The sequence below is a fragment of the Heptranchias perlo genome, chromosome 1 (genome assembly GCF_035084215.1).
Source record: "Heptranchias perlo isolate sHepPer1 chromosome 1, sHepPer1.hap1, whole genome shotgun sequence".
Lineage (NCBI taxonomy): Eukaryota > Metazoa > Chordata > Chondrichthyes > Hexanchiformes > Hexanchidae > Heptranchias > Heptranchias perlo.
This window is the reverse complement of record NC_090325.1, coordinates 136,743,857-136,757,629: the sequence shown is the minus strand read 5'-3', so window position 1 is coordinate 136,757,629 and position 13,773 is coordinate 136,743,857. Positions and strand designations below refer to the sequence as shown.

Sequence of the window (13,773 nt, the reverse complement as noted above, 5' to 3'; positions counted from 1 at the left end):
TCCACCAATTTTCCTGCTGTATTGTCAGATGTGTAAACAACCAGAATGATTTTTTTTAGATGTATGATACACTAAACAAAAAAAAACAGCCAATACCTGTATCAGCCTCTACTTTTAATGATGTGAAATAATTCTGGATGCAATTTGTTTGTTGTAAGCTCTTGCTGGTCCTGATCCAGAATTGGCGAGGGTTCCTGCACCAGGAGGTTAGTTGACTTAGCAGCAGGCTGGCCTTTAAAAATGAAAGTGCGCAGCCAAACAATGAAAAGCAGTTCCTGATGGTTAAAGGAGCACATCATTCTCTTGAAATTTTGGTACGGGTTAAACGTCATTGAAATATGCTACAGTAGGTCTTGGATGAAAATTCGGAGTAAATTATTTTTGTTCCAAAATTATTAACTGATGCATAGATGAAATGAAGACTACAAAAACTGGAAATCTGAAATCCATCTTGTGCGGTCGTGGAAAACGGGCGATATTGGATCGGCTGCCTGTTACAGGCCCCGCCAGATACTCGGTTCCATTGACTGCATTGGAACGGAATATTGGACCAGCCTGTTACAGGTGGCCGATGCGATACTCCAGGCCTGTTACAGGCGGCTGATGCGATACTCCGGGCCTGTAACGGGGCTGGTGTGATGCTCCAGGCCTGTAACAAGCGGCCGATGCGATACTCAGGGCCTGTAACAGGCAGCCAATGTGATACTATGGGCCTGTAACAAGCAGCCAATGCGATACTCGGGGCCTGTAACAGGCAGCCGATGCAATACTCTGGGCCTGTAACAGGCGGCTGATGCGATACTCCGGGCCTGTAACGGGGCCAATGCGATGCTCCCGGGCCTGTAACAGGCGACTAATGCGATACTCAGGGCCTGTAACAGGTGGCCGATGCAATACTCGGGGCCTGTAACAGGCGGTCGATGCGATTTTCCACTACCCCACAAGATGCATTTCTACCCCACAGGCTTTGAATTTCTCCCGATCTCCTGCTGCAACTTTGGTGGAACCCTTGGAGAACAGTGGAAATTGCTGCAAAAGGCTGTTTAGGCCGTTTCCCCTAGGGTTCCACTGATCTCCCCTAAAAGTTATAGCAGGAGATTGGGAAAACCCCTGTGGAAATTCAAGGCCAGTGAGTTCAGACAAAACATTAACCTACCTATCTTTTCACTTGTTGATCCACCTGCTATGCACATGTATTATTTTTTGTTTTTATTTCTTGTTTTTATTAACTTTGCAGCTGAGTACATGATACACTTAATACTAATTGAAAGAACTGAACTCATATGGTTCTGAAAGTGATTATGAGGTATCTGTAGTTTACTAAACTTTTCTCTCCTAAAAAACATGACCTCTTAATATGTGTGACAAAAATGAATCATTTTTATCTACTTTTAACTTTGTAGTGGTTTCTTTAATTGTCACAATATGTAAGGAGTTAAAAATCAGCTGCGTCAGAATCAGATCCCCAGCCTAATTTGCTGCAAGGACTTCTCGTTGGGTTGGTCTCTGAGCCTACAGTGCAAACACAAACAACTGTTTGATTTGTTCAGTTATGTGTATGACTCATTTTAAACTTATTCAAATCCACGAAGTACCGACAACTGTTCTGGGAGTATTTAACTAGTTTAGAATGTTCAAATCAGAGAGTCAGCCTGACACCAGTCAGATCAATTAGCTCCCGTAGTTGTTAATGTTAAAAGAAAAGAATAACTACTTATGCATAAGTCAATTGTATAACAATACTTCAGTGTAGAAAATGCAAACAATTTATTACATTTAGTCGATCTCTTGTGGCATCGAACATGGGAGTGGGGTGGGGGGGAGCTAATTTTCAACTTGCCGCTGAAGCGTAAAACTGGTGTTGTGAGTTAGGTGCTTGTTATAGAAACTGCACCTAACTTTTTATTGATTTCAAAGGAAAGGAAAACTGGGCAGCTTCTATCACAAGTACCTGACTCTCTCTACACCAGTTTTATGACTTAGCGGTAAATCAAGACCAATTATAGGAATACCAAATCAATGGAAATAAAAATTGGGAGAGATGTAAAAAGGGCTGCCGATTCACTATCACCCGTTTTACAATATTGCACAAAATCAAAATTACCCCCTTGGTCTTCAGATGAAGCAAGGTTAGAGGCCAGGCAATAATTGGACCAGGGCACTCAGAGGTAATTCAGTACTTATTTTTATATTTTCATTATAAATTCCAGTGTTCACATTTATAATGAAAACTGCCCATGTAAAATTGCCAAGTTGTAATTACACCCAGCTGCCAATGGTGACACTGCAGCACCTCCATTGGGGGAAGGGTTTAATTACAGCATGACAAGTTTGCATTGATAGTTTCCATTAAAAGTATAGACATAAGAATTTATAATAGAAAAACTTGACAGGATATGTGTGCAGATGTAAGATGTTTAACAAATCTAAAAATTATTGTTATTTATTCACTTGTTCATCGATTGTTCATCAAATTTGTTTGGCAGTTACCCCATGAAACGTGGTCTGGTGTGATATTCTGCTGCTTTTTGGGAGACATGAGGGGAGAATCTTGTGAAGATACAGGGCAAATCCAGTTAAAGGGTTTTCTGTTTGTTATTATGAAATCTCCACTAAAGAAAGTAGGAAAGAAAGTTAGTCAGGCTGTACTTTAGCAAAATTGGACTAGCAGGCAGTGTTTAGCCTATTAGCAATTGCCAGTAAGCATTGTTTGGCCTACTAACATGAATCATGCTTTCTGGGACTTCATCAGTAGTAACTGTAATGGAAATTGTGTGGATCTGAGTGTGGCTGCACTGAATAAATTACCATATTTTTCATTTCCCTGATGAATCGTAACAGTTTGTTTTAAAATTAATAGCCAGAAGAAAGAAAACTAGAACATGGACAAACTCCTGTTTTTCTTTAATTTGCCAGCAATCTTATGCCTCCTAGCTTCTAGCCTCATACTCCTTCAGACAGGCAGCACAACAATAAACACAATAAAACTCTATCCCTCCATAATATATATAAATATATTAAAAAACCGAGCATAGCAATAATAATGTGTAAGAAATACAACCAAAATTGCAGCCCGGTAATTATAAATGTTAAATGTAGACAGCACATAACAACAGTATTATTAATACAGCCCTACCCATTTATCTCAAACCCATTTATGTCGGCATCCTGCTTATTTTGACAAAAAAAGTGAAGTCCCAGTCCCTTCCCTGCACCTTTATAAATTTACGGCAACATCGACATAAACTCTGGCACACTTACTGCAACAAACTTTTTAAGTCCTTAACAGTATTAATGGCCTCTTATTACCACTTATGTTGACAGGCCCTTCACTTTCTGGTGAGGGTAAATCTGCCAAAACAGGGAGGGGGAGAAACATGAAGTGCGTATTGCACTTGCATTGTTGTTACTTTATCTTTTGAGATTGCAATCTCTTTGCCTTCAGTCATCCTTTGAAAATAGGCAGTTGGCAAGTAATAGTTTCGGACAAACAAAAATATTTCTTGTCAAGCAAATTCTGGAATAGAGAGTGAAAGTGAGATGTCAACTATGGATCCCAAGTAGTAGGTGCCTTTTCTCTCATTAAGAGCCACATTTGTGGCAAGAAAGCAAAGCCCCGAATGACTGACTATCCGGGCCCATAAAACTGAAAAGGAGAGGCGCAGCAGGACGCAATAGGAAATGTGCCAAATTCTATCGTTTATGTTGACAAACCACTTATGCCAACAAAATTAGAATGGTCCCAACATGTCGACAATACTGGTATAACTGCATTAATAACACAGCTAGAACAACAGCCCCAGCCTTGTCACATTCTGTCCCTAACCCAATTCAAGCCTTAACTTCCCTCCCCATACCTACCCGAGTCCTGGACAAAAATACAATAAGATAACACACACCCCAGCCTCCCCTCACCCGCCAATTCCTAGAGGGACACCAGATATTTCTGCAGCTGTCAGAGATTTAGGGCAGATAAATGTAGAAAGTAGGAAATTTACAGAGAAAGAGATAAGCATATGGAAAGGGAGAAAGAAGCATATTGACTACCAGATGAACAGAAAAAATGAGAAAGAAAGAAAGAAAGACATCATACAGAGAAATGGAGAGAGTGTCGAAACTTAACACTATACCCTCGAGTCAGTGAAACAGCTCATGTTTATACAGTTCAATAAAAATGCCCATCTGCTACAGAATATGGGCGTACACATACATTCTTTATTGGTTCAGGTAGTTGGTCAATCAAGTAGTGAGCCTGCCCCCCCCCCCGAACGTCCATAGCCCTTTATTACTTTGGCACGTAGGCCTGAGCATTCCCATCCTCCCCACATTTCTGTCCTGGTTATCAGTAGGGCTGAAGTCAGTCTCAAGGCCACGTGGCCTTTCAAGAAACTGTATTCTCATTATATTTTTGTAGTCAGCAATACCCTTATCTGCTAGGGGGGCCAGACAGTACTAAGCACCTGCTCAGCTAACTTAATTATCAACATACCAAGGCTTAAACATAATTACACAATTGTGCTTCTCTGTGTGCTGTAGCTAACCTATTATGTGGGTTAATAAAGAGTTAATATGGTCAAGTATCCCTTCATGCATTTCTACATTCGTGAGTTAGGTGTATTAGAGAGAGTTAATATGGTCAAGTATCCCTTTATGCATTTCCACAAGAGCAATGCAGAATAACAGGAATTGGGTGAGAAGCAAACAGAAGAGTGAAGGCAGAGACCAGCGGAGACTTTCAGAATGTGGGATAGTATGAGACAAGCTCAAAGATACAGAGCTGAGCACAGAAAGAATTCGACTAGTTTTCAAGGGAAAAACAGTTACAGGAAAAAATGGACAATATTTTTTCGTACTTTTTGTCTGTGAAAATCACAGAAGGTCAACTATATTATATAATAATATGTTGTACATTTCATACCTTTATGCTGCTGTTTTTTGAATACGATATAAAATGTAATGTAAGGTGGGGAACTCAATGCAAGATCAGCAATTTTTTTATTATTTATTGAAGCCTAGTTTCTTTTATCCTGATTCTGTTAAGTAAAGAAAATTATTTAAACAAATCTGTTATTAATTTATTTTAAGTTAAGTGGTAAAAATAATTAAGTTTTGTTAGCCTGTTCTTTCACAATTGCAGTTTCAGTAATAAAGTGGGTAAAATCAAGGGACTTTTCACCAATTTATGCAATTAGATTTTCCCATACAATGCCAGTATATTAACAGGGAACCCAGGGCACAACTGTTAGTGAAACGCCAGGGGTTAGAAATCCTGGAGGCCCCCTTCGCCACCAGAAGTGCCCACCGTTTTGCCTTGACCCTGTCCCAAATTCTGGGGGACAGGGTCATATGGATAATAGGGGCAGGCACCTGCTCCAGTAATGGCGTTACTGGGGCGCTCAACCCATGGAGCTGGCGGAATTTCGGATTGACATCATACTTCTCCATCAGGGGGCACAGGCCAGTGCAGCAAAGAAAAAATTTGGTTCAATCCTTGATCCCTCGCTGGTCTGCCACTCATCCCTCTTAGACTAATTGCTGTTGGGAAACAGCATTTTGGAACCCACTTACAGCCCTTGTACTGCAAGTACGCCTACTTCAAATGGTGTCACAACAGAGGGGTGTGTGGACAGAAGAAACACCCTCGCCCTCTATCAGAATTTTTAAATGGAGCCAGACCCCAAATTTCTGCTCTAACTGCACTGAAATGACACCCCCAAAACCCAAGAATGTTGAGGTTCATATTTCATGTCATCAGTTTGGAAAATGTAATTTAGAAATCTTACTCAATTTTCAGAGCCAACACTAACAGTATTGTGTTGTAGTAGGTGATTGGCGAAGCAGAGGATTTTGGAGTGAAGACGGCGATGGAGAAGGAGGACATATTTATTGGGATCAAGATGGCAAAAAGGTAAGACATGAAATCATAAAGTTTCCACTAGGCACACCCTTGTTCTTTTCTTATACCAACTATCGGAATAATTTAATTGCACAACATTGACAGTACCCTGAGAGTTCTTTTAATCTCAAAAATGGTTTCCGATGTGTTCTTGTGGATATCTTATTGATCCATGATGTCACGTGATTTTCACAGACCAATGTTGAGATTTGATTGGCCTGTGGTGTTACATAGTTAACATGGATCAATCAGTGACATTAGAGGATCATTACAGTATTATAGGCACATTGAGGTGTTAGCTTTGGCTCAGCTGGTACCACTCTTGTCCATGAGTCAGAAGGTTGTGGGTTCAAGTCCCACTCCAGAGTCTTGAGCATATAATCTAGGCTGGCATTTCAGTACAGTACTGAGGGAGTGCTGCACTGTCAGGGGTGCCGACTTTCAGATGAGACGTTAAATTAAACCCCGTTTCCCCTTTCAGGTCAATGTAAAAGATCCCATGACACTATTGGAAGAAGAGCAGGGGTGATCCTGTTGATGTCCTGGCTAATATTTGTCGATCAATCAACATCACTAAAACAGATTATATGGGCATTTTCTCATTGCTGTTTGTGGGACCTTGTCGTGTGCAAATTGGTTGCCACGTTTCTACATTACAACACTGACTGCACTTCAAAAGAACTTAATTGGCTGTAAAGCGTTTTAGGATTGTAAGAGCTTCTACAAGTATGTAAAAAGGAAGAGAGTAGCAAAAGTAAACGTTGGTCCTTTAGAGGCTGAGACAGGAGAAATTATAATGGGGAATCAGGAAATGGCAGATGCATTAAACAAATATTTTGTATCTGTCTTCACAGTAGAAGACACAAAAAACATACCAGAAATAGTGGGGAACCAAGGGTCTAATGAGAGTGAGGAACTTAAAGTAATTAATATCAGTCGAGAAAAAGTACTTGAGAAACTAATGGGATTAAAAACTGATAAATCCCCAGGACCTGATGGCCTACATCCAAGGGTTCTAAATGAGATGGCTGCAGAGATAGTGGATGCATTGGTTATGATCTTCCAAAATTCCCTAGATTCCAGAATGGTTCCAGCGGATTGGAAGGTAGCAAATGTAACCCCGCTATTCAAGAAAGCAGGGAGAGAGAAAACAGGGAACTACAGGCCAGTTAGCCTAACATCAGTTGTCGGGAAAATGCTGGAATCCATTATGAAGGAAGTGGCAACAGGGCACTTAGAAAATCATAATATGATTAGGCAGAGTCAACATGATTTTATGAAAGGTAAATTGTGTTTGACAAACCTATTACAGTTTTTTGAGGAGATAACTAGCAGGGTAGATAAAGGGGAACCAGTGGATGCCGTATATTTGGATTTTCAAAAGGTATTCCATAAGGTGCTACATAAAAGGCTGTTACATAGATAAGGGCTCATGGTGTTGGGGGTAACATATTAGCATGGATAGAGGATTGGTTAACGGATAGAAAACAGAGAGTAGGGATAAACGGGTTATTTTCAGGCTGGCAGGCTGTAACTAGTGGGTTGCCTCAAGGATCGGTGTTTGGGCCTCAGCTATTTACAATCTATATTAATGACTTGGATGAAGGGACCAAGTGTAATGTATCCAAGTTTGCTGACGATACAAAGCTAGGTGGGAAAGTAAGCTGTGAGGAGGTCACAAAGAGTCTGCAATGGGTTATAGACAGGTTAAGTGAGTGAGCAAGAGGGTGGCAGATGGAGTATTATGTGGGGAAATGTGAGGTTATTCACCTTGGTAGGAAGAATAGAAAAACAGAATGTTTTTTAAATGGTGAGAAACTATTAAGTGTTGGTGTTCAGAGAGACTTGGGTGTCCTCGTGCAAGAAATACAAAGGGGCCGATTTTCAGATGGCCGAGCAGGGGTGGGGGGGTTCCAAAAATGGCAGAATCCCGGCGCGGGTTCGGAGCCTGGCTCCAACCCGCTCACTTCCGGGTTCCCCAAAGACGCATTCGGGCGCGCACGCAGCTCCCGCAATTAAAGCCGGCGGGATGATAATTTAGATACTTATTTAGCTTGTTGAGGTACTTGACAGACCTAAATGAGTGGAGATTTTGGCAGGGGTGCAATTTTGAAGGATCCTCGGCGTGTTTCCCGTGCTGTGGGAAACAGTCCCTGTTGGAGCAGACGTGTTTCAGCCAGCAGCCACTGGGAGATGCAAAGGATTTTTTGACAGTTGGGGGGAGACATGGGAGCGCTTTGAGTGGCGTCTCCACTTCCATGTCCCCTTTTGCCATCATCCCTCTCTTGGGCCAGGCCCACACCACTCCTACCACCCTGCTGGACGACAGTTTGCAGGACATGTGTGAAGCCTTGTAAGGCCAGTGCTAGTGTTATCTGCCTGCCTGTTTAAGGCGGCAGAAAGTTGCTCACCCTGAGTCCAAAGGGCCGTTGTCAAGGCTTCAATGGACTCATTGGTGAGCCGTGCTTGAAGCTCGATGAAGGCTAGACTTCCCTCCATTGCAGACATTCCCACACTTACCCGCGACACTATCTCAGAGATGCCCTCCTGTACCTGTGCCACTATTCCGCTCATGCAGGAGTTGGACTTCTCCATCCTCCCCCCCGCCCCCCCCCCCCCCCCCGTTCCCCGGCTGCGATCCCACCTCCCTGGTAATATTGGGGCCAGAAAGTTAGCATGCAGGTACAGCAAGCAATTAGGAAAGGATATGGAATGTTGGCCTTTATTGCAAGGGGGTTGGAGTACAAGAGTAAGGAGGTCTTACTGCAATTGTACAGGGTTGTAGTGAGACCTCACCTGGAGTACTGAAACATAGAAAACATAGAAACATAGAAAATAGGAGCAAGAGTAGGCCATTCAGCCCTTCGGGCCTGCTCCACCATTCAAAATGATCATTGCTGATCGTCTAACTCAGTACCGTGTTCTCGCTTTTTCCCCATATCCCTTGATCCCTTTAGCATTAAGAAATATATCTATCTCCTTCTTGAATACATCTAATGACTTGGCCTCCACTGCCTTCTGTGCTGGAGAATTCCACAGGTTCACCACCCTTTGAGTGAAGAAATTTCTCCTCATCTCGGTTCTAAATGGCATACCCCGTATCCTGAGACTGTGACCCCTGGTTCTGGATTCCCCATCCATCGGGAACATCCTCCCCGTGTCTAGTCTGTCTAGTCCTGTTAGAATTTTATATGTTTCGATGAGCTCACCTCTCATTCTTCTAAACTCTAGTGAATATAGGCCTAGTCGACCCAATCTCTCCTCATATGTCAGTCCTGCCATCCCAGGAATCAGTCTGGTAAACCTTCGTTGCACTTCCTCCATGGCAAGGACATCCTTTCTCCGATAAGGAGACCAAAACTGCACACAATACTCCAGATGTGGTCTCACCAAGGCCCTGGATAACTGCAGTAAGACATCCCTGCAAATCCTCTTGCAATGAAGGCCAACATACCATTCGCCTTCCTAACTGCTTGCTGCACCTGAATGCTCGCTTTTAGCGACTGGTGTACAAGGACATCCAGGTCTCGTTGCACCTCCCCTTTTCCCAATCTATCACCATTCAGATAATAATCTGCCTTTCTGTTTTTACAACCAAAGTGGATATCCTCACATTTATCCACATTATACTGCATCTGCCATGTTCTTGCCCACTCACCCAACTTGTCTAAATCACATTGAAGCCTCTTTGCATCCTCCTCACAGCTCACATTCCACCCCAGCTTTGTGTCATCTGCAAACTTGGAAATGTTACATTTAGTTCCCTCATCCAAATCATTGATATATATTGTGAATAGCTGGGGCCCAAGCACTGATCCTTGCGGTACCCCACTAGTCACTGCCTGCCACCCGGGAAAAGACCCGTATATCCCTACTCTCTGTTTCCTGTCTGTCAACCAATTCTCAATGCATGCCAGTATATTCCCCCCAATCCCATGTGCTTTAATTTTGCACACTAACGTCTTGTATGGGACCTTATCAAAAGCCTTCTGAAAATCCAAATTCATCACATCTACTGGTTCTTACCATCTTTTCTACTAGTTACATCCTCAAAAAACTCCAGTAGATTTGTTAAGCATGATTTCCCTTTCATAAACCCATGCTGACTTTGTCCAATCCCGTTAATGCCCTCCAAGTGTTCTGTTATCACATCTTTTATAATAGACTCTAGCATTTTCCCCACTACAGATGTTAGGCTAACTGGTCTGTAATTCCCTGTTTTTTCTCTCCCTCTTTTTTAAATAGTGGTGTTACATTTGCCACCCTCCAATCTGTAGGAATTGTTCCAGAGTCTATAGAATTTTGGAAGATGATCACCAATGCATCCACTATTTCCAGGGCCACTTCCTTTAGTACTCTGGGATGTAGATTATCGGGCCCTGGGGATTTGTCAGCCTTTAGCCCCGTTAATTTCCCTAGCACTATTTTTTTACTAATACTGGTTTCCTTCAGTTCCTCCCTCTCACTGGACCCTTGGTTCCCTAACATTTCTGGCAGGTTATTTGGGTCCTTCTTTGCGAAGACAGAACCAAAGTATGTGTTTAATTGTTCTGCCATTTCATTGTTCCCCATTATAATTTCCCCCATTTCTGACTGTAAGGGACCTACATTTTTCTTCACTAATCTTTTGCTCTGGACATATTTATAGAAGCTTTTACAGTCACTTTTTATGTTCCCTGTTAGTTTTCTCTCATACTCTATTTTTCCCCTCTTAATCAATCTCTTTTTCCTCCTTTGCTGAATTCTGAACTGCTCCCAATCCTCAGGCTTTTTCTGGCAATTTTATACGCCTCCTCTTTGGATTTAATGCTATCCCTAATTTCCTTTGTAAGCCACAGTTGAGCCACCTTTACTGTTTTATTTTTGCGCCAGACAGGAATGAATAATTGTTGTAATTCCTGCACAAGCTCTTTAAATATTAGCCATTGCCTATCCACCGTCATCCCTTTTAGTAAAGTTCCCCAATCTATCATAGCCAACTCGCACCTCATACTTTCATAATTTCCTTTATTTAGATTCAGGACCCTAGTTTCAGATTCAACTACTTCACTCTCCATCTTAATGAGGAATTCTATCATGTTATGGTCACTCTTCCCTAAGGGACCCCGCACAACAAGATTTCTCATTGCACAATACCCAGTCTAGGATCGCCAGTTCTCTAGTTGGTTCCTCAAAGTATTGGTCTAGAAAACCATCACATACACACTCCAGGAATTCCTCCCCCACAGTATTATTGCTAATTTGTTTTGACCAATCTATATGTAGATTAAAGTCATCCATGATTATAGTTGTACCCTTCTTGCATGCGTCTCTAATTTCTTGTTTAATGCCCTCCCCTACATCTCCACTACTGTTTGGGGCCCTATAGACAACCCCCACACAATGCCTTTAGACTTGTCTTTTTAAGATTGCTAGTCATCTTAGTTTTATTTTGCACTATGGCCCTATTTATTTTTCGCCCTTGTTTTCTCTGCCTTCCACTATTGCTTCTTCCCTTTCTTTCTTTTGTTTCTATCCTTGTTTCCCCCTCCTCTGTCTTCCTGCTCAGGTACAGTTTTGGTCTCCTTATCTAAGGAAGGATATTCTTGCCTTAGTGGCTGTGCAGTGAAGGTTGACCTGATTAATTCCTGGGATGAGAGGGTTGCCCTATGAGGCGAGGTTGAGTAGGATGGGCCTATACTCTCTAGAGTTTTGAAGAATGAGAGGTGAACTAATTGAAACATATAAGATTATGAGGGGCTTGACGGGGTAGATGCTGAGATGTTGTTTCCCATGGCTGGAGAGTCTAGAACTAGGGGGCATAGTCGCAGAATAAGGGGTCAGCCATTTAAGACTGAGATGAGAAGGAATTCCTTCACTCAGAGGGTTGTGATCTTGAGAATTCTTTACCCCAGAGGGCTGCGGAAGCTGAGTAATTGAATATATTCAAGGCTGAGTTGGACAGATTTCTGGACTCTAGGGCACTCAAGATAAATGGGGATCAGGCGGGAAACTGGAGTTGAGGTTGAAGATCAGCCATGATCTGATTGAATGGCGGAGCAGGCTCGAGGAGCCATGTGGCCTACTCCTGCTCCTATTTCTTATGTTCTTATGGGACGGTCTGAGGTCGTGAAAGGCGCTATATAAATGCACATTCTTCTACTACAGACATGCAGATCCAAGGGCCCTGAAATTATACTCTGCTTGTAATGCTTAATATGTTGGTCTGAAATTGCTCTCTCCGCTATTATAGTGGAGAGAGCAATTTCAAACCAACAGTTTAAGCATTCATATGCAAGCATGCCATAGCATAATTTCAGAACCTACACTTATTTACGGATAGTTAGGTAGATTCTTGCTGGACATTTTTTGATGTGTAGAATAGTAGTAATTATTGCAATTTGAAAGTGTATCTATTCAAGGAATACTAAATTGTAGCTATTGTTTTCACTCCTTTTCTGAAACACAAGTAGCCACTACTGTTGAAGATAGCATTGGCATCTGTTTGTTTATAATTATGAACTCTTTTTTGTGAAGTTTTCTATTACTGACAGCAGCAGTGTGTACTTCTGGTCCTTGGGGGCATACATAGATACAGTGTTATGTCTCACCAAGCCAATGGGAAGGAACAATCACACCATCGTTAGAAGAACATTGATGTGATTAAGATTATGCCATTTATAAATGGACAATGCATGTGCATGTGGCCTTCATCTTGGATCATTCAGAAGTGTAGTTATACCTCGTCGCAGCAAAGGTTCTTCACAAAATTGCCTTTGTTTCAAAATTCTCCCCTTTCTCATTGCTTTCTCCTGAATGTGCTGACATATATCTGTTTACCCATTAAGCCATTCAGCTCAGTACCTCTTAATGACCATAAAAGGCAGAGAAAAGTTCTGCCCTTTAGACCGCTCGGAGGCACACTATAGCAACTTAATGATGACTTGGCCTTTCCCTTTATGGGGAAGCGCTTTGCTTCCACATTCAAGCATCTGTCACTGGATAATGATCGGCAGTGACTCGGGATGCTGAGGCCAATTAGGCTGAGCCAACTTAAATGTCCAATCACTTTTGTATAAATATGTGTTTTTATGCCATGGGGTAAATTCTATAAATTAGCTCTCTCGATTCGCAGCTTTGTGCAATGGGCGTGCACATCAGGAACTGCGTGGTTTTTTGTGCATTCAGGACACTGATTTTTACAGCCGAATCCTGTAATGCAAAGCTCTGTGTCAGCAGCACTAATTCATAAAAATCTATCCCCTATTTGCTTTGGTTTGTTGATTTGCAAATTGAATATTTTATATGAATACAAATCTAGTACTTCTGAGCATGTTATCAGCACTGTGCTATATTATGCCTGGCTCCCACGTCCTTGAGGTATATAAACAGTATCACCTGGAATTTCCTGGCGTGGGGGGGTCCTTCAATCTCCCGCCGAAAACTTTGGCGGACAATTGGCGCAAACCTCTGAGAAAAAGTGGAAACAGCCATTTATGCCAATTCTCCACAGTTTTAGCTGATCTTCCACTGCAGTTATGGCGGGAGATTGGGGAACCCTCCTCACAGAAATTCTACCCCATCTAATGTGCATCCCGCAACTCAGTGCTTAATGAAAACCAACTTCTGATGTTGCATTTGATAACTATGGCAGGATCAGTTTCTCATAAAAGTATGCATTTGGAGCATGGGATTAAAGTAACTACTGTGGCTACAAAAGCAGATCAGAGGCTGGGTATTCTGCAGCGAGTGACTCACTTCCTGACTCCCCAAAGCCTTTCCATTACCTACAAAGCACAAGTCAGGAGTGTGATGGAATACTCTCCACTTGCCTGGATATGTGCAGCTCCAACAACACTCAAGAAGCTCGACAACATCCAGGACAAAGCAGCCCGCTT

General features: G+C 42.2%; 1 protein-coding gene across 1 annotated transcript in view; it reads left to right on the top strand.

The window, feature by feature from the left end:
• ablim2 (actin binding LIM protein family, member 2) overlaps positions 1–13,773 on the top strand; it is a 378,415-nt gene that overhangs the window by 292,765 nt on the left and 71,877 nt on the right. The window contains exon 16 of the mRNA XM_067991317.1: positions 5,823–5,908. Coding sequence (XP_067847418.1) covers positions 5,823–5,908 — 86 coding nt within the window. The remainder of the gene's footprint in view (positions 1–5,822; positions 5,909–13,773) is intronic.